The sequence below is a fragment of the Melanotaenia boesemani genome, chromosome 7, assembly GCF_017639745.1.
Source record: "Melanotaenia boesemani isolate fMelBoe1 chromosome 7, fMelBoe1.pri, whole genome shotgun sequence".
Taxonomy (NCBI): Eukaryota; Metazoa; Chordata; class Actinopteri; order Atheriniformes; family Melanotaeniidae; genus Melanotaenia; species Melanotaenia boesemani.
In genome coordinates this window covers 24180671-24202696 of record NC_055688.1, presented here as the reverse complement: position 1 = coordinate 24202696, position 22026 = coordinate 24180671, and the positions used below count along the sequence as shown (strand labels likewise).

Here is a 22026-nt window from a genome sequence, read left to right as displayed (position 1 = left end):
CGAATATCTGTAATGAGTACATTGTAAACCATTTCCAAATGGCCTTATAAAGAATTTTTAAGATGTCTTTCAGAATAAAAGGTCAAACTGTTAAAAAAAAAAAAGTGAATGTGTCATGAATTTTTTCTGTGCAGACAACTTTCTTTTGCGTTTCAGCACACCTTTTATTTGGTTTTGAAATTTGACATAAAAGTAAACACTGGCAAAAGACAGGCAACAGTTCACATGCAATGATGAAATGATACTGAAGGTGGAATAATAAATACAAAAAAGTTTTTTTTTTTCTCAAATAACTTAAGATTTATAATAAAATGCACCCAAATAACTGCTTGATTTCAATACCTGGCTGCATTTCACCCAGGCTGCATCACAGCCATTTGACCTGGTAAATGTCTGGCAGCTGTTTTTGGGCTTTTTATCACAGTGAAGACTTAAATATTGTCTACACTTCTCAGCACTGGTGGAAACTTTTTTTTTTCTCTACATTCCATACTATTCTGCATGTTTACATTAATGAAGAGCATGGACATTATCTTAAAAAAGGAAAAGATTTTATGCTACCAGTCCCTGAATTATCCACTTCACTTGTCTTTCTTGCTTTCTGCTGGCTCTTGATGAAGCTCATCACTGCCCTCCTCTGGCTGAGAATCATTACGGTTCTCCTCCTTCAAACCGAGGCCTTTGCTCAGCTTCTTGGATTTTTGGAAAAGCTCATTGAGGTTAAACTCTCTGATGATGTTTTCCTACAGATGAAATAAGGGTATTAGGTAGCAGTGTTGTCTGTGTGCCAACAATATGCAGCCAAGAAATACTTCATGATTTAGTTAAAAGCAGGACAGACACACCTCATTGAAGGTCCAAGATACAGCTCTCCCTTTATTATCCACCATTGGACGTCTCATAATTTCCCGTCCTCCTTGAAAAAGCAGCAGCGAGGGTAGCTGCTTGGCCAGAGGAGACGTACTTATTCTGTACCTGTTGAGAAATTATTCAAAGAATATAGATATGTCAAAATCAAACATTTCTGAAAGGTAAAAAAAACCCCTGTGGTGTTAAGATGGCACACACTAACCTCTGTGACACCTCTCCATAGCGACCAATGTCCACCTTCCCAAACCGGAGTCCAGCACAGTTGTACCTGTAGTGTGCAAAGGGGGAAGCCAAACATCTAACTTGTGATACTTCAGTCAGGTGTTTCAATCAGGTTCTGTTTTCTTTAAAAGTTCAAGAATCTATCAAACCATGAGATTCATTAGACATTTGTGGAAGTCTAACGATACAGATCAAAAGAAACTTCAGACAGAGTTGATTATCATTGAGTCAGAAAAGGTTACAAAGACAGGTCTAGTCTGCTCCCTAACAATCTATAAATGTGGGAAATTTAAGATCATCTGTTCACAGCTAAGGCGTGAACAAAGACCCCTCTTCTGAGCTTCAGAGTAGCCAAGAGTAGACCATCTGCTCCAGGGCTCTGCCACCTTCTGTAGGCCAGAATTTTTTTTTACATTATGAGGTCTTTAGTTAATTTTCATCAGTCCACCATCCAGGGACAGTAAGGACTGCCAAAAAAAGACACTGATGACTAAAACAAAACTTTGCTGTTTGTCTGCAGTTTGCTTAAGATCACATGAAAAAAAAACTAAAATATTTTGTGATGAGATCATGTTAGTTTGTCCTGTTCATCTCTGCGCTGCTGGCTCTGTGAGAGATTGGCAACATGTCTAGGGTGTACCACACCTCTCGCCCGATAGCTGTGACAGTGACATAAGTGTGAGAAGTTGAAGGTGGAAGAGTGATGTGATTCCTTACTTAAGAGAAAGGTCGGCAAAGACGGGAGCAAAGGACTGGCAGTCAGAGGACCAGTTGGCGTAGAACTCGACTATCCATGTGACACGACTGTCCCTCTGCAGCTCCTCCTAAAGACTCAATAACACAAAGATGGGTTACAACAGAATACACAGATGTCTGCCATTCATGCCCACACACTTCCAGACTAGGACTTCATCAGTTAGGGAAGTCTATAACTTTTTACAATTACAATTTAAATTTAGTCAATACTACTATCAGATAATATTCCCAAAACACTAAGCATTAAATATATTCCTTCTCACCAGTGTGTTTTTATATATATAACTTGACAAAGCCAGACATCATAATGGACTCACATCTATGGTCTTGTCACTGAAATACTTGATGTACTCTGGGCCCATGTAGAGTGGAGGCTTACAGGTCATAACGAAAGCTGGAGACAAGAACAATTTTAAATGTACATTTTACTTTTCGTACAGTGGAACGCTAGTTCATTCATTTTAAATAAATGTAAAATTATTTTTTAAAATACCATTTATTCAGTTCAACACAGGTTAGATGTTTACAGGGCAGCGATTGCTGCTAAAGGATTTTTACCTTATTGGTGGAGAATCACCAGAGCTATGTTAATAAAACAATTTATTTGAAGTTTGGTACCATTTAGGAATATCCATCAATAATTTTATAGATGTATAGGGTAGAATATAAAGATTAAATTAAATATTTTTGCTTAAACCCAGAATTTAGCTGGATCTTAGTGTTTCCCATGGACTTAAATGCCAGACAGTCTTTTAATATCCTGCAATTTATTGTTGTTAATTGTGTTTTGAAAAATAACATTCTGGAAAAAAAAATTGGCTTTCCCCATCTTTTATGCCAGTAGTTCTAAACCTAAAGCCAAAATGAGTTAATATGACATTTATTAAACAAAAAATGCACACAAGTAGGATGGATTTGTGTTTCTTTCTTTGCATGAAACACTTGTACAATGGCACTGCCTACAGGTCGTTTTACAGGAACTTGGAAGCAGTTTCAGATCAGCTTGAGGGAGGTACATACTAACAGTAAAGAAATCATTAACAGAAAACCAACCAAATAAATCAACTGTAAGAGAAGATCATTGCTACCTTTCCGAGCCCTGGAAAGTTTTTTCTTTTGATTATTACAAGCAGAAGATTTTTTCTGATGAAGAATGACTGAAACCAGGTTAATGATGTGGATGCAGAACTTATTTTTTTCCTCATCCTTTCTAACTAAATTAAACAGTGAGCACGAATAGCTGATTCCACATATCTTTACAGCCATAACTGATGCTTTGCCTTGAAAGGTTTTTGGGACTGAGAAGGTGTCTAAAGATAATGAATGAATGAATGAAATGAAAAATACTTTATTAATCCCAAAGGGAAATTCAATGAGTTGCTGTAGTAAGGGTTCAGGTCAGTATAAGTGAATCTGGCCAAACCATTTCTGTTGCACATAATTGGACTGCTAAGTGGATTGAATAGAATATGAAAATGATTTGGTTTTGAAGCACTAGCTTGGGTCAAAGTCACACAAACAGAGATGATAACTAAAACTAATGTGTCCAGGTTTAATCTAACTTGTTTTCTGCAAAGACATAAAGAAAATGCAGCCTTCTGGGGTCAAGGTGAGAGGCTGACAGCTTAATGCTTCTATTTAAAAGTCAGAAAGGTGGTTTTATAAACATTAACCATAACTCAAATGTTTCAGCAGAGGGGGGAATTATATTTAAGAATGCTCATACGACCACTGACCAAGACACAGTGCCAGGTAGAGGATGCCGAGCCGAATGTCCAGCCTGAAGAAGAGGATGACATTGGCCACTTTACTGAACATAAACAAGTTCCCAATGTGCTGCTCCAGAGTGACTCAGAAAGAAAAAGAGAGAAAATAGGAAGATCAATGAACACAGCAGAGGAAAGCGCTTCATATTGCTCAGCAAGGTCAAAGGAGGGTGGGATTACAGTGCACTTGTAATGTTTACAACACAAAGGAGGTTTCTAGTGAATAACTTCCTGGATTTGGCTTGGTGTGTCAGCCTCTACTGACCTCAGGTCAGGATGTACAAAGTTACGCTTTATATTTAATAAAGTCACACATTATATATATATATATATATATATATATATATATATATATATATATATATATATATATATGTATATGTATGCATGTATGTTAAAGATCTGTGGGTGGAGGGGAGGGGGACTTACTGGCTCTTCTATTCTTCATCATTATTATTGCACTGAGAAACATGAGAATCTCCAGTTCTCTCTGTAAGACAAAAACACAAATCTACTAAACAACGCTTTGGCTAGTGAGCGCTTCCTATTGCGACTAAGTTAGCGCAACTATATTTAACAGCAGGCAGCACCGCTGCGCAACACTATCCCCCCACATGCTTACCCAGTCAAAGTCGCAGGAGTTGCCGTCCTCCCGGTCGGTCGCCAGGTGCTCGCACAGACCAGGAGCCTTTCGGACCACCAGAAAGGCGATAGTCATGAAGAATGAGGTGATATAGTAAGGTTTTAACAGCCATTTATAAATCTGAGGTAAGTGGTACAAGAAGGTGCACAATCCTGTTATTAATCCCATTTTGGCAGAGAGGACTGCCCACCACCACCATAGAGGAGAAATGAAGAGCTGGGAGCCTGGGCCAGGCTGCGCATGCGCATAAATAACCATCTTTGTCATTTTTGGCTGCAGCTGCTCACCGTAGAATTGGCGGGTAGGGCGAACAGTGTGAAAATAGCTAAACATGGAGGAAAACGTCGTATCAACCCAAAAGGCGACTGTTGAACAAAATGAAAAAGACGCTACTGAAGAACAAATCAGTGCCGCTGTGGAAGTAGTTTTTTCACACATTAACCAAGGAGCTGTTGGTAAGCCGAAAGAGGAGACCACTGCTCGGTATAACCGGCTGAAGTTGTTCGACAAAGTGATGGAGAAGAGCCTCAACAAGTTCCTAGAGCATGCTAGGTAACGTTTAATTTGTGTTTGTGGTGTAAATCATCCATGAAAAGTAGAACTAGTTTTCACTACTTTATTTAGACAGTATTATATATTGATGATGTGTAAAAGATTAAGTACAAACTGAGGTGAAATGGACAGGCGAGCCATGATTCAAAATATCAAATGGACAAGATAAAGATGGAGAACATGGAGATTGATTTTGTTAGCTGTTTTCATTAACACCTGTTATCTCTAAAGCTAATAGTTACATCGTATTATAAACATCTTCCAAGTTGTTTAAAAATAATAGTTAAGCTATCATAAATGATGAAGTAACTAACACCCATGTCTGCCTTGCCTTCTTTACCTAACACTACACATGTGTGGTTTCCTAACATAACACAAGGAATAGTTTAGAAAGAAATCACACAAATCTATAACATCTTTTGTCAATAAACTTGTATAAAAAGTGGACAACTCTTTAACTTACCAGGGCTCAAAGCATCACTTCTATGCTACTTTTAGTCCAAACCACACTGCAGCACCCAAATATATATGATTAATATTCTGTTAAGTCATGAATGACTTAACAGAATAGAATAGTACTTAAGCTGTTGTTACACAACAATGAATCGTTGCTGAATAAACTAAATGAATAAATATAAAGAACAAAAAACAGCCATATAAATAAAATTTTGAAGTGCTGTTGCTCAATGTAAGAATGCCTTCATGCACTGGCCTGTTTTTCAGAAGAGCTGTAGAAACCTCTGGCTAACGACACAGTTTTATCACTCTGTGGACTAGAGGCTGTGCAGGGTGATTCGTTATGTCCAACAACTTGTACAGTATTTTTATTTGTTTATTTATTCATGCATAAATGGTTCCAGAGCTGTCACAGACTGATGTTGCAGCTCAAGCAGATGGCCATAAGTAAAGCTGTGTGTAACACACCAGACAAATAAAGATATACAACATTTTTCTACAAATGTTGTGAATTATTTAAACTTCCTCAAGAAATAAAGTCTGTTGTAAACAGATGTTTTGATCAATTATTTTTATGTGTATTATCTTGCTGTGTCAGAAAAAAACTCTGTAAAAGCAACGTAACAATAAAAATTGCTTTCACTCTCAGTTTTAAAGGATTCACCAGCATATTCCGTCCGCTGTACAAGAAAAATCCTCAGAGGATGGAAAACATTCACGAGCAGTTCAAAGAAGAATTACAGAAAACTATAAAGGTGAGAAAAATAAAATGAACAATAAGTGTAAGGTCTCCTGCCTTGTTTGTGTTACAGCTCAGTTTAAGAATTTGTTCAGATTAATACGTCTGGCCTGAATCCAAATCAGAATAGCTTTTGTTATAATTATACACAATTCAACAAAACTGAATATTGGGTGGATGTGCAGTTTTACATGGACATCTGTGTCTGTCTGTGCATGAAGGAGGACATCAACAGATTAATTGAGGAAGGCATGTTAGAATATAAACTCAATGAGCTGGACAAGCTGGAGAGTGCTGCCAAGAACAATCCAGACACTGCATGGTGAGTGAAGCGTATTTAGTACTCTTTACCTTTTAAATGCTTCCTTTCACGTCTCAAATTTATTCATGTAATTAACTGAATAATTGAGTGTTGTGTGTCAGTAGTTGTTGGGTAGATATTTAACTTAGTATTTCCATATTTAAATTTCATAGGGCAACTGTGGGAGCTGTTGGGAAAATCATACATTTTCACAATAATCATATTGTTAATCACTGAGGAACATTTCATTGTCTGACTACAAGTATACAGTGTAATTTATCCACGGGTTTTTTCACTTTATGTCCTGTAACATAAGCCCATTGTCTTACATCACTGCATGCCACGTCTTTTCTCATTTTCTGTTAGGCGGCCCAGTGGAGTTCCTGAGCAGGATTTTTGCAGCTTTTTGATGCCATACTATCTAAAGCAGGAAGCCTACATGCGACTGGAGCTGAAAAGGATCCAAGCAGAAAATGCTACTCTGGCACAGAAGGTTCAGGCTGGTAGAGAGAGTATTGCTCAGAGTGAACAGCGTATTTCCAAAGCTGTGGATGAGTGGAAGGTGAGACTGAAATAATGGATGTCCAGCTAAAAAAGTTCTAATGAAAATTGCTGTCTTTGTTCCGTTGAACATGTTATCACACACTACAGGTATAATGTGCAAAAGTCCATTTACATTATACACAGACAACGATTTACTTATTTATTTATTTTTGACATAACAGTTTTTCTAAAAATTATTTCACAAAGTACATGGAACTTACTTGGATTAATTTGGAATTATTTTCATTAAATAGCAAAAAGTTTTGTTGTATTAAGCAGTTTTATAAAAAAAAAAAAAGCATACTGGCCTATGAGGAACAGATGTAGTTCTTTATTGAGACAAATAGTAAAGTGAAAATCTTCTCTTATTTTCAGGTGTCAGTGTCAGATTTTGAAAGGCTGCTGACTTCTTCTCTGTGTCCTGCTGATGTCTTTGATGTGTGAGCTTCAAATTCATTAATGCATCAACTAACTTAACTGTACATATTGTATTTACTCTGCCAATTTCTACTAAATAAACTTGAAATAATGTAACTCAATATTGAATACTGTAAAAAGTCGTGTGGCACTCTTTATTTCTGTATATTTTGTTTTTAGGGAGCCAAACTTTCTTTGTAATCTTTATTGGTGGTTTTGACCAAAATTTCTTTAGACTTTCTTGAAAGTTTTTAAAAGTTTTTCTTTTGACATTGCCTTTTCACTCATTTTCAATCCAACTCTTTTATCTGTATTAGGTTTTTTTATTGTGATTATCATTAATTATATTTATTTTTTGTTTGTTTAAGCTAAATAACACTAAGAATAATACATACCAATCAATAAATAAAAATAACTAAAGGGATGAACACAATCTTGTGTTTGCATGTAAGCCAACTTAGTAAACTGCCAATTTGAAGTTGTATCTTTAGACAACTTAAAATGGTATTAGCTAAATTTAACAAGATTTGACTCGCATAAAATAGTATCTTATTGCCAGCCAGTTAATTCCCAGAGCATTTTTTTGGAATATCTGCATAGTGTGCAGTGTGACTTAAAAATCTGAGGAAACTGGACAAGTATAGGACAAAAAAAAAAATCGTGTCCAAGGTTCGGTATGTTGAATAAAAGTGATCATACAAAATATTGAGCTCGTTAGAGCTACATAAACTTAGTTTTTCCTTTATATTATATAAATGTTCGCACGTTTGCATAAATTGCACTTATTTAACAATTTCTCGGACCATATAAATAAAACGATAAGGGGCGATCAGGATTTTTGCATTAATAACCCTGTATAAATCGGTTACTACGGTATTATGCGTGTTTTTATTGGTTATTACGGTACGCTGGCCGTGGAAATAAAGCCACAAAGAAGAGATCGCAGTAGTTGTACGGATGGATTCATGGTGGTCCACCTGCACATAGACTAGAAGCTACACGAAACCGGCTTTTTCTTCCAGCTTATTTGTGTTACTGGCGCTAAGTATGACGGAAATGTTTTCAACTCTCTTCGGGCAAAATGAAGCTCAGGGACCGCCCGGATCTTCGTCATTGGGTTTCGGACCAGGGAAACCTCCACCGCCTATGCCGCAAAATCAGGTCTCCATGGCGGGGCAAATGCCACCACAGCTCGTGGAGGAAGGGCCTGCTCTGCGCAAACCCGGAGCCATGAATGAGCCTTTCTACTTATTACGAGAGCTTCCTGGTATGTTTAATTATTTAAACAGCAGGTTACGTTGTGTGTAATTGTCCCTTTAAACGAGTTTATCTGCCGCCATCAAAGGTTGTCAAACAGTTGTAAACAATGTTGGCTAACGTTGCTAACTAGATAGGTTCAAGCTGCACTATGGTGTAAGGTTTTATGTTATTAGCCCTGACACAGACACACACACACACATATATATATATATATATATATATATATATATATATATATATATATATATATATGCAGTAGCTGTAATCTGTTGGAATAGTGTCAGCTGTAGTTGGGAGATGGTTACCCAGACTACCAGTTCATCAACTTTTATAGCACAGTTAAAGTCATATTTCAGTCATTTCCTATTTTGCTAATATGAACTTTTTCTTTTTTTTCTTAAGTTGGAAACGAATTAACGGGCAACACCAACCTCATCACGCACTACAACTTGGAACACGCCTACAACAAATTCTGTGGGAAGAAAGTGAAGGAGAAGCTCAGCAACTTTCTGCCAGAGTTACCGGGTGAGTTACTTCAAGGCTCAGATGTAGTCAGTCAGCATATTATCCTCAGTTAACATTGACAGCACATTCCTTTAGATTTTTCCATGCACACTACCAGTTTTATTTGAACACGCTTGACATATTGGTTTTGATGGTAAAGTGTGTCCAAACTTTTGAGTGATATTGGGGTTTAGGTCAAGAAAAGGCATGGATCAAAAGAGAAAAGCCAGCTTTTTTTTGGAAGAGAACATTGAAGCAAGGTAGCATAGTATTTGCTGGGCTAAAAAATAGAGGAGATGGGTACAGCTGTAGTTAATGTAAAAGAAAGAAATAATGATCAGTCTTGAAATTATGACTAGCTCTCAATCCTCCTCATGCTGTCAAAAGACTTCTGACCTTTAAGGGTAAAACGATCCAAGGATCTTACTGGGATTTTAGAAAAAGTGCGGTTGTTACATGAGCAAAGGGGTGTGACTGGATATAAAATATTTAGGTAGGTAACAAGTAGCATCTATGTTCTGCTAGGATTCAGGTTTTCCCATTAAAACACTGTATTTTGTTAAGACAAGCACAGTGGTTTTAATGTTATAGCTGAATAGTTTGGGTTCACCTCACTCTATAATCCGATGTGTCTCAAATTGCAGTACTGATATAGTATACTGTGGAAGTCTATACTTTGTGTCACATCATTTCTGCGTAGCAGTAAAGTTTCATAAATCACAATTTAGCTTTTGGTTTTTAAATTTAAGACAGCCTTTCATTCCCATTTTTGATTTGCAGAAAAAACGGTAAATGGAAACTGTAGAATTAAGAATAAACAAATTATTATGCAAAGTTAGGGGAGATGAAAGAAACGTGAATCATGTCTGTTTTGACATGACTCTCCAGCTGTATCTGTTCTAAGTTGGCAAACAGTAAACCTGCAAGACTGACCTTCATCATCCCACACACACACACACACATATATATATATATATATATATATATATATATATATATATATATATATATATATATATATATATATAACATTCCTGTAGGGTTCTTTCTAGTTAGGACAAATACTGCTATTGAATAACAGCCAAAAGCACATAGGCTGTATTGACACATGTCTGCTTCACACTTTTTTGCCACTTCAGGTTTGCTTTGTTAGTATGAAAACCTGACTATTGTGAATAATTCATCAGGATTTAACTATTTTTTTGGAAGAAATGCAATGTTGATAAAAAATTTGATCTGATCATATTAATTATATCTTTGCTACTGTAGATTGTGCGTGTGTCTGCAGTCGGCGTACTTCCGCTTCCATCCACCATGTTTTTATGATTGATGGAAGTCAGACATTTTTTGGACTCTGTTAGGAAACTTTAAATACTTCCATACTATCTAACATAGCAGCCCTACAAAAAAAGTGGCGATAACTGAATTAATAAACTGTTAGAAGCACTTCTGCTGGTTTGTCTCATACTACTGTCCAATCTCAGTCTTTTCACATATCGCTATGTTTACTTGTGCAAAACATGGTGCGATGCGTAACCTGGTCAGTTTGCACAATAATAAAAAATCCTGCTGGTTTTTTGGATTACAACTGGAACAGATGGCCAGTGAATTGAGAGGTAAATTAAACACACAATTAAAGAAGCTCTTCACATTTAGAGCAGCTGCCATATTTTTATTTTTTTCCTTTTACCCAAATTCCCATAAAGGCAGGGCAGGATGAGGCCAGGTGTATTTAGCTGGTTGCAGTCTGAAATGTCACCACTAGATCAAAGTAATCCTACACATTGTAAGCGTCCCCTGACTAAATGTTTAAGTTTGAGTTCAACTAGATACATTTATTATGATTTAGGTTTCTCCCCTTAACTTAACAAGTCCTTTCTCTTATGTGTGCCGCAGGTATGATTGACTGTCCGGGGACCCAGGACGGCAGCTCATTGCGATCTCTTATTGATAAACCTCCAGTGTGTGGGAACTCCTTCAGCCCACTGACGGGCGCTCTGCTCACAGGCTTCAGACTACACACAGGACCGGTACATTAAATACAAAACAGTGCACAAGTTCTGAAGGGAGAAATTTTCAAAAATGCTCGTACTGATCACTCATTATCTTAACAGTGTGTTTGTAAAATGTCTTTACTTATAGTGTTCTAGCCTGCTACAAATGGACATCTTTTATATATTAGTACTGTTTGTTTGTCCTCCTAGCTTCCAGAACAGTACAGACTGATGCACATACAGCCTCCAAAGAAGAAAAGCAAACACAAGCACAAGCACCATCGACCACAAGACCCATTACCACAAGGTATGACAGTCATTTCATACACACAGATGCAGAGCTTAGTATGTTTTCAGCTCATTGACCTGCTTATTTTGTGATGTTTCAGAAACTCCATCAGACTCTGATCCTAAAAAGAAGAAGAAGAAGAGAGACGATGATCCCGATCGCAAGAAAAAGAAGAAAGACAAGAAAAAGAAAAAGGTAAAAAAAAAAAAAAAAACCTTAATGCACCATAAATTCAGCTTCCAGTTTCTCATGTAAAGATCAGTAAATTGCGTGAGATTGGGGAAACACTTCACCTTCAAACACCACAGTGGATTTTGGACAAGGACCAAAACTAGTCTGAAGAGGTGTCAGGACAAGTCTCTTTTCTAGTGTGGATCAGTCAAAGCATAGATGTGGGCCAGAAATATGTTTGTTAGTTATTTAACATGCATTTACATGCTCACGATGGTGGCTTTGCATATGTTGCATGTGTTTGGAGAGTTGGTTGTGCATTTCATAAAAAAAAAAAAAAGTACTCAATTAAAGGTTTGAATAAATTTCAGATTTCACTTTTAAAAACTGAAATTTACCAAACCTGAGGTTATTTTATTTATGGACATTACCTGGGGAGGTGTTTCGGGCTCGTCTCACCAGGAGGAGACCCCGGGGAAGACCCAGGACATGCTGGAGAGACTACTTCTCTCGGCTGGCCTGGGAACACCTCGGGATCCTCCTGGGCGAGCTGGAAAATGTGACCGGGTAGAGGAAAGTCTAGGCTTCCCTGCTTAGGCAGCTGACCCCCCACAACCTGACCCCAGATAAGCAGCAAGAAAATGGATGGATGGATAGATGGATGGATGATGTTTTATGAAAAAAAATTATCTTTATGTGTTTTAAAGGCTTCATAGGTAATGGAGCAGAGGCACATTGAAGACCTGATCCATGTTGTTTGTCACCCAGCAGCAAAACACAAAGGCTGTTATTTTAAATATAAACCACTGCTTACCATCTCTTTTTCTACTTTCTGCTCCAGAACCGCCACAGTCCCGACCACCCCGGCCTCGCTGGATCACAACCCAACAGCAACAGTCTCAGATAGAGAGGAGTCCACTGTGCACATGCCTGTGTTTGAATGTGTGAGTTTTGTAAGAGGACAAGTGTGTGTTTTACAGGTAATTGTATTATTAAGAGTATGTATAATGAGAGACGTAAATGACTGATGTGTGTGAGTGTGAGCAGTGAAACAGTGGATTTGGGTGATGATACAGAGCTGTGTAAACGGCAGATGAGCTTTGTGGTGTTTTGGATGACTGAGCAATCACCGTATGTATGTCTCAATTTAATTTTGTTTATCTTTTGACCATAATGCCAAAATAAAACAAACTTTGGTTATTATTTTTTGTGGTATGTCTCTCTTAGCCGTTCTGAGACTTTTTTTTTTTTTTTGTAGTTTTAGATCAAGCACTCAGATATATACATTACTATGCAAGTGCCACACATCCTTTTTTTTTTTTTTTAACATTTTCCTAGCAAAAAAGTAAGTTTGCAAAAGTTCTCCAGGCTTTCTTTAGATCTTTTAAAGATTTTCTTTGTTTAATTGACAAACCAGTGTTGGGTCTAAACATAAGTGAGAGCTTTGCAAAGGGTGGTTGTCAAAAAGCTATTCCTAAATATGGGGAACGGGGAGAAAAAGCTGAGGTATGCCAAATGACAAGAAGTGGACTAAAAAGGACCAGCGACAGGTCTTACAGAGGGATGCGTCTCCCCAGAGCCCAAATCTGAAGCAGTGTGGGATCATTTGACAGAAAATTAAATGTAAAGCAGCCAACATCCAAAGAAGAGCTTTGAAGTGCCCTTTAAGAAGCCTGGAGAACTATTTATGTAGAATAATCAAACAAATGAGAGAATAGCCTGTTTGAGAGGGTTCAGACTATTAAATGTGACCGAACCAAATAACATTAGAACTGTACACAAAATTTTTGCTTTTATTTGTATTTTCATTTATGTTTGCATGTTTAAAGAAATTGATGCTCCAATTCCCCCATTTTCTTTGGTAATATGTAAATATGGGGCAGCTTTTGCCCAGTACTGTGCAAACAGTGCACACGTATAATTGTGTGGCTAGTATAGCTGTGCAGTGGAGAGGCAAGTGACAGGTTATAAATGCCCCCCCCACTCCAGAAAAAATAAAATGAAATTCACAGCAAATTTGCATTTATACATTTATTTACCTTTCAAATGCACATGCTGGATATTTTGATTGAAAGCAGAAAAGAAAAGTGTAAATTCAGCATGATATATTAACACCTCCATCCCAATGATATAGAGACAATTGCATGAACAGCTGTAGACGATGCAGTTGTAACATACAAAGCTAAAACATGTTATTTTCTTGTAGATTCCATCAGAGGTAACAATTAAACTCAAACAATCCATAAAGGCACATGGAGGTTACATTAGCTTGAATACCACGTCTTAATCAAGGTGTGGAGGCCATGAGACTGTTAAAGCTACAGATTGTTGTTGTTTAAAGTTCCTGAAGAAAGTCAGCAAGTGCCAAACTCCAAAACCTCACCAGCTTTCACTGCAATGAATTTATTTATAAAATACACATTTTCAAGCAGAATGAACACCGATTATAACCAAACTGGTGATCACCACAGGACTAATTCCTGTTCCATTGTTTCTGTTCGCTCTCCTGAGGTCACATGCTTGACTGTCAACTACCTTTACTGTCCCTAATGATGGCTTTGGTTTACAGAGAGCTGTTTGGCAGAAGCATTCATTTTAAATTCACTTACATTGCTACAACAAAACCTAAAATTTCCATCAAAAGAGAGTGCAAAGATTCAAAAAGCTGAAATATTTTCTATAGAAAGGGAAGCTTGGAAACAGTGACATGCATCAGGAAAAAAAAATAAAATAAAGAAGAAGCACTGAAATGGATTTAGGCAAAAAGCATGAAACTATACACTGCAACAGATTTCATAAATTTCCATGTGGACCCAACATGTACAAGAAACATTTAGTCACTTTGGCAGATCTTTACATTTTTCTGTATCTGACTTACATACACAGATCACGAGCTAGATGTGTCTTTATCACGTCAAGTGTGAAATCACACAAAAAAAAAATGTAACTACAGCCAGTGTCTTCTCAACTTTCAGCTACTCTACTTTCTTATACTGTACACGCTCATTTATAACAAAGCAAGAAAAATATGCAAAAAAGAAAAAAAATACACGCCACACTTCAGTTCTATTTACAAAAACAATTTTGCTGTATATTTTCATTCCTAAACTGTTACATGACAAAAGGGAAAAAGCAGTAAAATCATCCGAGCTTCTTTTATAATAAGCCCTTCTACAAAATGATATTCCCTTTTTAATGCTACTGCAACTAGAGTATAAAAAGACACTTAAATACACATTTTATACACACACTAGTTCATTTCTGTGCATAAAGCAGTACAAAGTGTTTCAAAATATTGACACACACTATGTGTCAGAGTGATGTCAGTCACATTTTTCCTTAGAAAAATGTTTTTCCTATACATACAAATTCCAGAAATGTTAGGGCTGAATTATTCTCACCTCAGCAGAACATGGATAAACAAAGATAAACTACTTACATGTTATTTTTTTGTTTTTTTTTAACACTGGATTTGTAAAGTCAAATATTTCCTGATGTGAAAAATGATGGTCAGAGATGGAAGTTTGTTGCAGAGAGACAGCAAAAAAAAAAAAAAAAAAAAAAAAAGGGAATGGAGGAGGTAGATGTGGCATCTCAACAATCAGCCTTTCTGTGAGTAAGTGTGGACAAATAGGCCCAGAATTGAAACCCAAAAGCTTATTAGTATGTACCAGCAGTTTGCTATTCTGATGTGTGGATGCTTTAAATTTCTGTTGATATGCCATGTTTGCTTTTAATAGTCTTTCAGATACACATGCAAAATACTTGTTGGGGGATTACAGTAGGAATAGCACAATGAAAACACTATGGTGTTTGTAGTTTTCTTGAAAAATACTGAAATAAATATCGTAACTTTCCATGTAACTTCAAACTGTTCTTTGGTGTTAGCAAGGAGGATTGTCAGAAAACTATAGAATAGTATTTCAAGTACCAGTGTCTTTGCATCTGCTTGCAGTTTAGGCTATGGCTTTAAATGACACTAATTTGGCTCTCAGACTTTAACCAAAATAAATAAGCAGCAACAAATGATCTCCTTAATCTAAAAAAAATTAACATCTGACTCCAAATTGTAAAAAAACAGCTTTGTGATGTAGTTTGTGATGAGCAAAATGTGCACCAGCAATGACCAACAAACAGAAAAGAAAAAAATAATCCATGTAACATCAAAACAAAAAAGAACAAAACAAAATCTTTTTGGAAAAGCAGATGCGGGTGTTCATTTTGGAGGCACATGCTAAAATAAAACAGTCCCTCGGCCTTCTGCTCTGTTGCTGTCTAAGCCTCCACCGAAGCGAAGCCGTTGCTGTGAGGTTTGTAGCCGTTAGCTTCAGAGTGCTTGAGGGCCTGCATCTCCTGACTGGCAGGTTGCTTGTCTCTGGCCTCCTTTTCTCTCAGCAGGTTTCTGCGGTGGTAGAACAGGTAACCTGGCAACAGGAAGCCGGCGAATGAGAGGATCAGCAGGCTCAGGTTGATCTGAAAGACACACATGGAAAAGTTTATATGGTTTAAGATAAAAAAAAAAAAGTAAAATATTCACGTTTGTGCATTTTTGTAATTTGTGCATGTGTATACATTTTTGTGTGTGTAATTTCTAGATATTTTTTTGTGCATATGAACATACATTTGCAAGTACCCAGAGTGACGCACAAAATGTTTCATACAAACCATGTATTACACATACAACTACCCAAATTAGTTTACACAGTTTGCAAATCATATATTAAACACACACAATGATATAGAGTCAATTTTCTCTCTATAGTCCCAGAGTGAATTGTGCAGGAAAGCAACATGAGTCTGTGTGCTCACCCAGTAGGCATCTCCATGGAGATGTCCTACCATGGCGATGAACAGCGGCTGCTGCAACAGGGCGACCACAGCACTGATCATGGACTGGAGGCCTGTCAGTGTGCCAAAGTGGTTGGATGGGTAACTGTTGGAGATATGGGAGGTGGTTAGAGCTGGAAATTCCTCTGACCCTCCCAATAATCATTGTAGAGAGATTTAATACATTAAATTAGCTGCTGATGTTATTTAAATCTAGTTTGTTTTGGAAATGCAACAGTTATTATAATAAATGATAATTACTTCCAGAGTGGCTTGTTTTAATACTGACGTGGGATGCATCTTGTTATGGTGCCATTTAAAGTCTTGTGTAGTATCACCAAGATATTCACACATTGCAAACGTTCAGTGCATAACTAGATTCAACATGTTCAGTAGCAAAAGGCAAATTTCCTGAATCATCAAGTATATACTAAATAGTTGCATTGCTGTGCTCTCTGAACACATGATGCAACATGCCCTGTGTTTGTTACCACATCTGGAGGCTTTTATCACATTGTAAAGCTCTGCTTTAATTGTGATGTTTATATAGTGCAAAGAAATAACTTTAAATGAGTCAGAAAAGAGTCTCATTCACAGGAACTTAACATCATGTAGTTATTAGAGAGGGTGTAATTTCAGTCATAACATTACTTGAATGTTTAATGTGTGATTTAAACTGAGTTTATTAAACTGTCCACACTGCAGGTAACTTTTTCTGCAGTTGTTATTGTGTTGATGTGAGGGATGAATTCACAATGCCACACTCACACAGCAGCATAGAGGCCTCCACAGCAGGAATGGATGAAACCTCGGACCATAGTGTGAAGAATAAAGGTCAGAATCTAGTGTAGAAAAACAGAAAACAAGCAACAGAATTAATGAATTTGAATAGATAAGATTTATCCCCCCCATTATATTGTTATCTGGCTCACAAATACACTCCTTATTTGTGTGCTGGAGTATGCATTACCTGTAGTGGCAGGTTATCAATGAGACAACAGCAACCAAAAATGATAAGCAGCACGTTGGTGAGGATGAAGGCCCTCATGGCGTTGGTCAACTTCTGAATCTTACGGTCCCTTTTAGATCCACTCATTTTTCTGATGGGGGAAAAAAAATCAGATTTTATAATTGCATTTACATTTATGTTCATTGTATGTCTTGTGTTTCCTGTATACATCCTAAAGCCAAAACATAAAGAATAAAAAAAACAAAACAAAACAAAATAAAAAAAAAATAGATGCATCATGTTTCTTGATCTGTACCCTTTCTCTGTGCCTGAGGTGACGCCCTTCTCCCCTTCACACTCCTTCATCTTCCAGTCCATGATGTAGCCGATCAGAGGACATGTGACCAGACACAGTAGCTGCAGAGTGCCAAAAATGGATGAGTAGAAACTCACTGAAAGAAAGCAGATTTTTACACGTTAAAATTATATAAACTTATTATAATAAACTATGCCTCAAAAATGACATAACCTATGAAAATTTAGGGTGGCATTGTGACACTTCTTACCTTTGTCTTCTGCCTCAACCACCATCTGATCAGATGCTGAAATATTGAAAAAAAAAAAAAAGGGGGGGGGGGGGGGGGGGGGGCATTTTAATAACATAAAATAAACTGAAAAAACTGTTTGCTTAGATTAAAAGAGGCTGAACACTCACGATGGTCTTGACCGTGGATAACCATGAACTCCAGCATTTTGTTCATTGCCCCCATAAAGAAGATGACCCTCAGCTGTGTCATTCCCATTGTAATCAAACTCCACAGGAAAATAGGGGAGAACACCGATCGGCGGAAGGGAACGGCATCTGAAAGATCATATGATGATCATATTTCAATTTAAAGAGTTATAGAATGATTAACAGGACAAAAAAGCTATTTATTTTACAGCATTTCAAATAAATTTGAATAGATCCTCATATGTTTCAACAAGCAAATCTCCATCATTTAAATGACCAGATCATAAAGAGAAGACCAGATTTTTTCAGCTACCTTTAGTTGCATTCTTTAAAATCATCTAACAGCATCCTCCCAACTTGAGCAGACAATTTAAGCTGCAAATTTCCCACCTCTCCCTCTGACATACCAGTGCTATTCTGTCTACTAAACCATTTTCAGCCCCTCCACCGCCCCAACAGCCACCTGTGGGCTTCCAAGTAAGAAAATATTCATATCTAGAAACTATTTCAATACTAATTAAAAATACAGGTTGTATGTCTGAACTGTGTTTATTGACTCACTGGGAGCAGGGTCTGGTCCATTAGGAAGCTTCTCTGTAGAGCGTCTGACGTCCCCATTTTTCTGGGCCAGTGTCTCTCCAGCAATCTTCTGGTCAGATGAAGGCAGCTCTTGCATTGTGAGTATCTTACTATGGTTGGCAAACAGGAGGGTTGTAAATAGCTTGAATCATAACTTTTAATGCTCAGAGTCACTGCACCAGATAGAGGGAGTGACACTGACCTGTAGTCCACCTCGTCAGGTGTGGGGAAGCCCTCTGTTGGCCAGTTGAAAAAACAGTTGAAAAAGACAAACCCTGCGAGACCCGCCCACATCCACATAATCACCCGGAAGGATATGCCTGCATCGTAGATCAGCTGGGAAGAAGAAAGGTTTATCATTTTATTCAAACTACTCTTGGGGACTCATTTTTTCTATGTGAGCTAAACCAGTTGCAAAGACTACTCTAACATATGATCCACCCATGTATACTTACAATCACACTTCAAGCCACTTGAAATTAAAAGTTACCATGCACATGCTTTTACTGGAGGAGGACGCAGAAGCACTCATCACACAAGCACACGGAGAAAATTCAAACTCCACACAGAAAAACCTCAGTAGAGCAGCAGGTCTGAACTATAAAAGTGTTAACCGCTCCCCTTATTTGTTGAGATAACTTGTACTTTACCTTGACACCAGGGAAGGTGACAGCAGAGGAGGCGTAGGAACCGATCATCAGAGACATGACGGTGGAGCTCAGAGCACCAAACATGTTGGGGAGCTGCAGAAGAACAAGAAATAATACACTAGTTAAATACACCAGGTATTGCCAGCAGAGGGCAGACAGCTACTTTGTGAACAGAGTCAAATGCTTCAGTTTGCACTCAGTAACACTGCTCTCTCCCTGCAGACCAGACTCATTACTAAATATTTCTTTCCATGTCATGGGAGACATGCAACAAAGTCATGATCTAGTTTGGGTCTTGACCCCATAGTTCAAACGCAGACTAAGCCACACTTACAAATAATTTGCAGTCTTTATTTTTTGCAAACTTAGCAAATTCCCTGAGTTTGGATTAAAAATGTAGAAGCTGATGTATAGCCAGCACCCAATTAACTTATCGGCATGCTTTAGACCCAACACGAGGGCCAGCATGACACATGGCAAAAGGTACATGGTGGCAGGCACCAACATATCATATATTAGGTTGACCTATTTACAATAGTAAGTAGATTAGGATACATAATGACCTATTGTGTTGGCAGCACACTAAGTGTCTTTTGATTAGAGTATTAAATGGGTCATGATTATAAAATCACATGTGAGGGATTGTAGTTGTGGTGCATTACAAACTCGCTATTCTCTCTCGGCACTGACAGGTTTTCCAAACTTCTGCTGCCGTCACCTAATCTCCCGGCTGTGTCAGAGTTCACTGAGCAGGGTCATTGACCTTTTTTTCCTTTGCACTGATCTCATTGTACAATATTTATGAGACATTAATGAGTTTGGTGCTGAGCTAAGTTCCTGACCTCCATATGGTGGAATATGTTCATCATCTTGATCATAAATTAGGAGTATTTCAGTTGCAAGTGATAATATGTTGCAAACACAACATTGGCATATTTGGAAAGGTTATGTGGCTTACTTATTAGCTAACAGCGTTCTGATCCCGCAGCCATGAAGCAACATTGGCATTTTTTTGGATGGGGGGGGGGTGGTACTTTGTGACCTGATAAGTCCAGGAATAGAAAGTGTGGATACCTGCTGCTGCACAAACCATACTGATAATGCTGGGTACCAAAGGCTAGAAAACCAGATCATTTTAGAAAAGTGTAAACCTCTTTAGAGCTGATGGAAAATGCAGAACCTGATAATCTTCTGATCCATTGTTAATAAACACACTGATTATAGTAGCTTAAAGTGTAACAACTATCTAATATCTTGTAATTATTCTAAAAATAATAAGCACTGCAGTCTTCTTATGAAAAAGCAACAGTTTCTGAAACACTCACTATGAAATTAATCTGTGAGCAGTTATGATCTCTGTTTGCGTGAAAATGCAGGTAAAAACAGAATGTAATAGTCCTCAGTTTGAACATTCCTAACAGTTACAGTTACACATATAATCTAAATTACTAGACAATCATGACATCCTGTTGTTGATCTAGATTTACCCAATGTTTCCAGTCTATTTCGACAGGAAGGTCTTCTTGCCAGAGAAGGACTTTCAGGAAGTTTAGAAAGGTCAAATTCCAAATGCTTCTCCTGGCTTGCAATCTCCAGCAAGATGCAAGGGTGTAGATGTGGGTGTGAAGTGGGCTTTTCTATGAATTCTGATGTGTGTGTGCTTTTAGATGACAATACAGTGACAGTTTGCAGTAGGCAGGCTATAATGTGTCTGTGCTGCACTCGGTAGCATGAGGTCACTTCGACAGCTTCTATCAAATAGTTAGCAGGTAAACAGGAAAAAAATGTTTTCCTCTGGGTGTTTGGGGAGGGAGCCTGACAGTCTGAGTAAGATGGGAAAAACATCACAGAGAACACCTGTCCTCATTCAGTGCTTCTGAGAATCCTGAGAAATACTTTATATCACCTACATGACCATAAGATCTGCTACGCTGGACTCTATTGGCTGGGAAGGTTTGTGGAATTTATGTACTTAGGGTCACATTAATAGTGTGAAATGTTACTTCAACAGTGTTTGCTTTCAGAAAAATTCTACTCCTCTCTGAAATGATTTGTTGTGAAGAAGAAAGTGCGTTAACGTTTGAAACGTGCATGTGCTGCACACTACTGACAGATCCCATAAAATACACATTTCACACGGGGTGTGCAGCACATGTCCTGCATGCTAACACGTGACCGTATGAAGGCACACAAGGGTCAGCTGGTATCAGAGAGACAGAAAAATTGAGCTTTGGTCATTCATTTGTCACTATTAATCAGTTGGGCTTTACTCCTGCTGGGCTCACTTATTTGAGTGTTGTAAGACTTTGGCATTGAGTTTAATTAAGACTTTAATCAGTTGGAAAATGGGCCAAATAGTAGATTAATGAGCACAGAATTTAGCTTCAGCTCAAACCAAGTGGAAGAAAGGTAGACTACAAGAAAAGAAAATTGGAAATGGTGTAGGTGTGGAGGAATAAAACAGACAGGAAAGTAATGACGGTAGTGGGAATAACATTTTTTTTTGTTTGACTGATCTCTTCAAGCTGCAGCTGCAGCCTCTCACTCTGCGGAGAACCCAGCAGGAAATACTAAACCACAGCTGATTAACACCGGCTTCTTATTTCCACCTACACTCTTTCACTGTTCATAGATTGGACAAACCATCTTCACATGCAGTGCTCACATCCAGCTGCAGCAACTTACATAATCCAGAAAGTGGTCAAATTTTAAGATCTCTATGGAGGCTTTTGAAGTCCCTTTGGATTTGACCTGCAGCATCTTGAAATGAGTTATGCACAGTCCCCTGTAGTGGCTTCTATTTGC

At 37.8% G+C, this 22026-nt stretch overlaps 4 protein-coding genes across 7 annotated transcripts in view; 2 read left to right on the top strand and 2 right to left on the bottom strand.

Moving 5' to 3' along the window:
• Positions 1 to 226: 226 nt before the first annotated feature.
• Positions 227 to 4524, bottom strand: tmx2a (thioredoxin-related transmembrane protein 2a). Its single transcript, XM_041991282.1, has 8 exons — positions 4237 to 4524; positions 4044 to 4104; positions 3585 to 3698; positions 2166 to 2242; positions 1810 to 1916; positions 1073 to 1138; positions 846 to 975; positions 227 to 743 (listed from the first exon to the last, which is right to left on the bottom strand). The coding sequence occupies exons 1-8, from the start codon at positions 4522 to 4524 to the stop codon at positions 582 to 584; spliced, it is 1005 nt and encodes a 334-aa protein (XP_041847216.1). The 3' UTR covers positions 227 to 581.
• Positions 4508 to 7387, top strand: si:dkey-6i22.5 (polyamine-modulated factor 1). The gene is made up of 5 exons (XM_041991284.1): positions 4508 to 4809; positions 5915 to 6020; positions 6226 to 6326; positions 6672 to 6867; positions 7224 to 7387. The coding sequence occupies exons 1-5, from the start codon at positions 4589 to 4591 to the stop codon at positions 7290 to 7292; spliced, it is 693 nt and encodes a 230-aa protein (XP_041847218.1). The 5' UTR covers positions 4508 to 4588; the 3' UTR covers positions 7293 to 7387.
• A 792-nt stretch (positions 7388 to 8179) lies between these two features.
• On the top strand, positions 8180 to 12686 carry med19a (mediator complex subunit 19a). Its single transcript, XM_041991283.1, has 6 exons — positions 8180 to 8532; positions 8928 to 9050; positions 10926 to 11059; positions 11234 to 11330; positions 11413 to 11507; positions 12325 to 12686. The coding sequence occupies exons 1-6, from the start codon at positions 8313 to 8315 to the stop codon at positions 12388 to 12390; spliced, it is 735 nt and encodes a 244-aa protein (XP_041847217.1). The 5' UTR covers positions 8180 to 8312; the 3' UTR covers positions 12391 to 12686.
• A 1866-nt stretch (positions 12687 to 14552) lies between these two features.
• slc43a1a (solute carrier family 43 member 1a) overlaps positions 14553 to 22026 on the bottom strand; it is a 36664-nt gene continuing 29190 nt past the window's right edge. For all 4 annotated transcript variants that reach the window (XM_041991277.1, XM_041991278.1, XM_041991279.1 and 1 more), the window contains exons 6-15: positions 19222 to 19314; positions 18774 to 18907; positions 18554 to 18681; positions 17975 to 18121; positions 17826 to 17861; positions 17576 to 17711; positions 17281 to 17410; positions 17079 to 17152; positions 16293 to 16416; positions 14553 to 15956 (exon numbers count right to left, since the gene is read on the bottom strand). In XM_041991277.1, the coding sequence (XP_041847211.1) occupies positions 15759 to 15956; positions 16293 to 16416; positions 17079 to 17152; positions 17281 to 17410; positions 17576 to 17711; positions 17826 to 17861; positions 17975 to 18121; positions 18554 to 18681; positions 18774 to 18907; positions 19222 to 19314 (1200 nt within the window). In that variant the 3' untranslated portion in view covers positions 14553 to 15758. The remainder of the gene's footprint in view (positions 15957 to 16292; positions 16417 to 17078; positions 17153 to 17280; positions 17411 to 17575; positions 17712 to 17825; positions 17862 to 17974; positions 18122 to 18553; positions 18682 to 18773; positions 18908 to 19221; positions 19315 to 22026) is intronic.

What these genes read in the sequence shown, in the direction of transcription:
- med19a (XM_041991283.1), top strand. Translation starts at nt 8,313, where the DNA reads ATGACGGAAATGTTTTCAACTCTCTTCGGGCAAAATGAAGCTCAGGGA. An exon ending in CTTTCTGCCAGAGTTACCGG is followed by an intron (nt 9,051 to 10,925) that starts GTGAGTTACTTC and finishes TGTGTGCCGCAG; the next exon opens with GTATGATTGACTGTCCGGGG. An exon ending in ACAAGACCCATTACCACAAG is followed by an intron (nt 11,331 to 11,412) that starts GTATGACAGTCA and finishes GTGATGTTTCAG; the next exon opens with AAACTCCATCAGACTCTGAT.
- tmx2a (XM_041991282.1), bottom strand. Translation starts at nt 4,524, where the DNA reads ATGACAAAGATGGTTATTTATGCGCATGCGCAGCCTGGCCCAGGCTCC. An exon ending in CTACCTGGCACTGTGTCTTG is followed by an intron (nt 2,243 to 3,584) that starts GTCAGTGGTCGT and finishes TCTTGTCTCCAG; the next exon opens with CTTTCGTTATGACCTGTAAG. An exon ending in TATGGAGAGGTGTCACAGAG is followed by an intron (nt 976 to 1,072) that starts GTTAGTGTGTGC and finishes ATTTCTCAACAG; the next exon opens with GTACAGAATAAGTACGTCTC.
- si:dkey-6i22.5 (XM_041991284.1), top strand. Translation starts at nt 4,589, where the DNA reads ATGGAGGAAAACGTCGTATCAACCCAAAAGGCGACTGTTGAACAAAAT. An exon ending in AATTACAGAAAACTATAAAG is followed by an intron (nt 6,021 to 6,225) that starts GTGAGAAAAATA and finishes CTGTGCATGAAG; the next exon opens with GAGGACATCAACAGATTAAT. An exon ending in AAGCTGTGGATGAGTGGAAG is followed by an intron (nt 6,868 to 7,223) that starts GTGAGACTGAAA and finishes TCTTATTTTCAG; the next exon opens with GTGTCAGTGTCAGATTTTGA.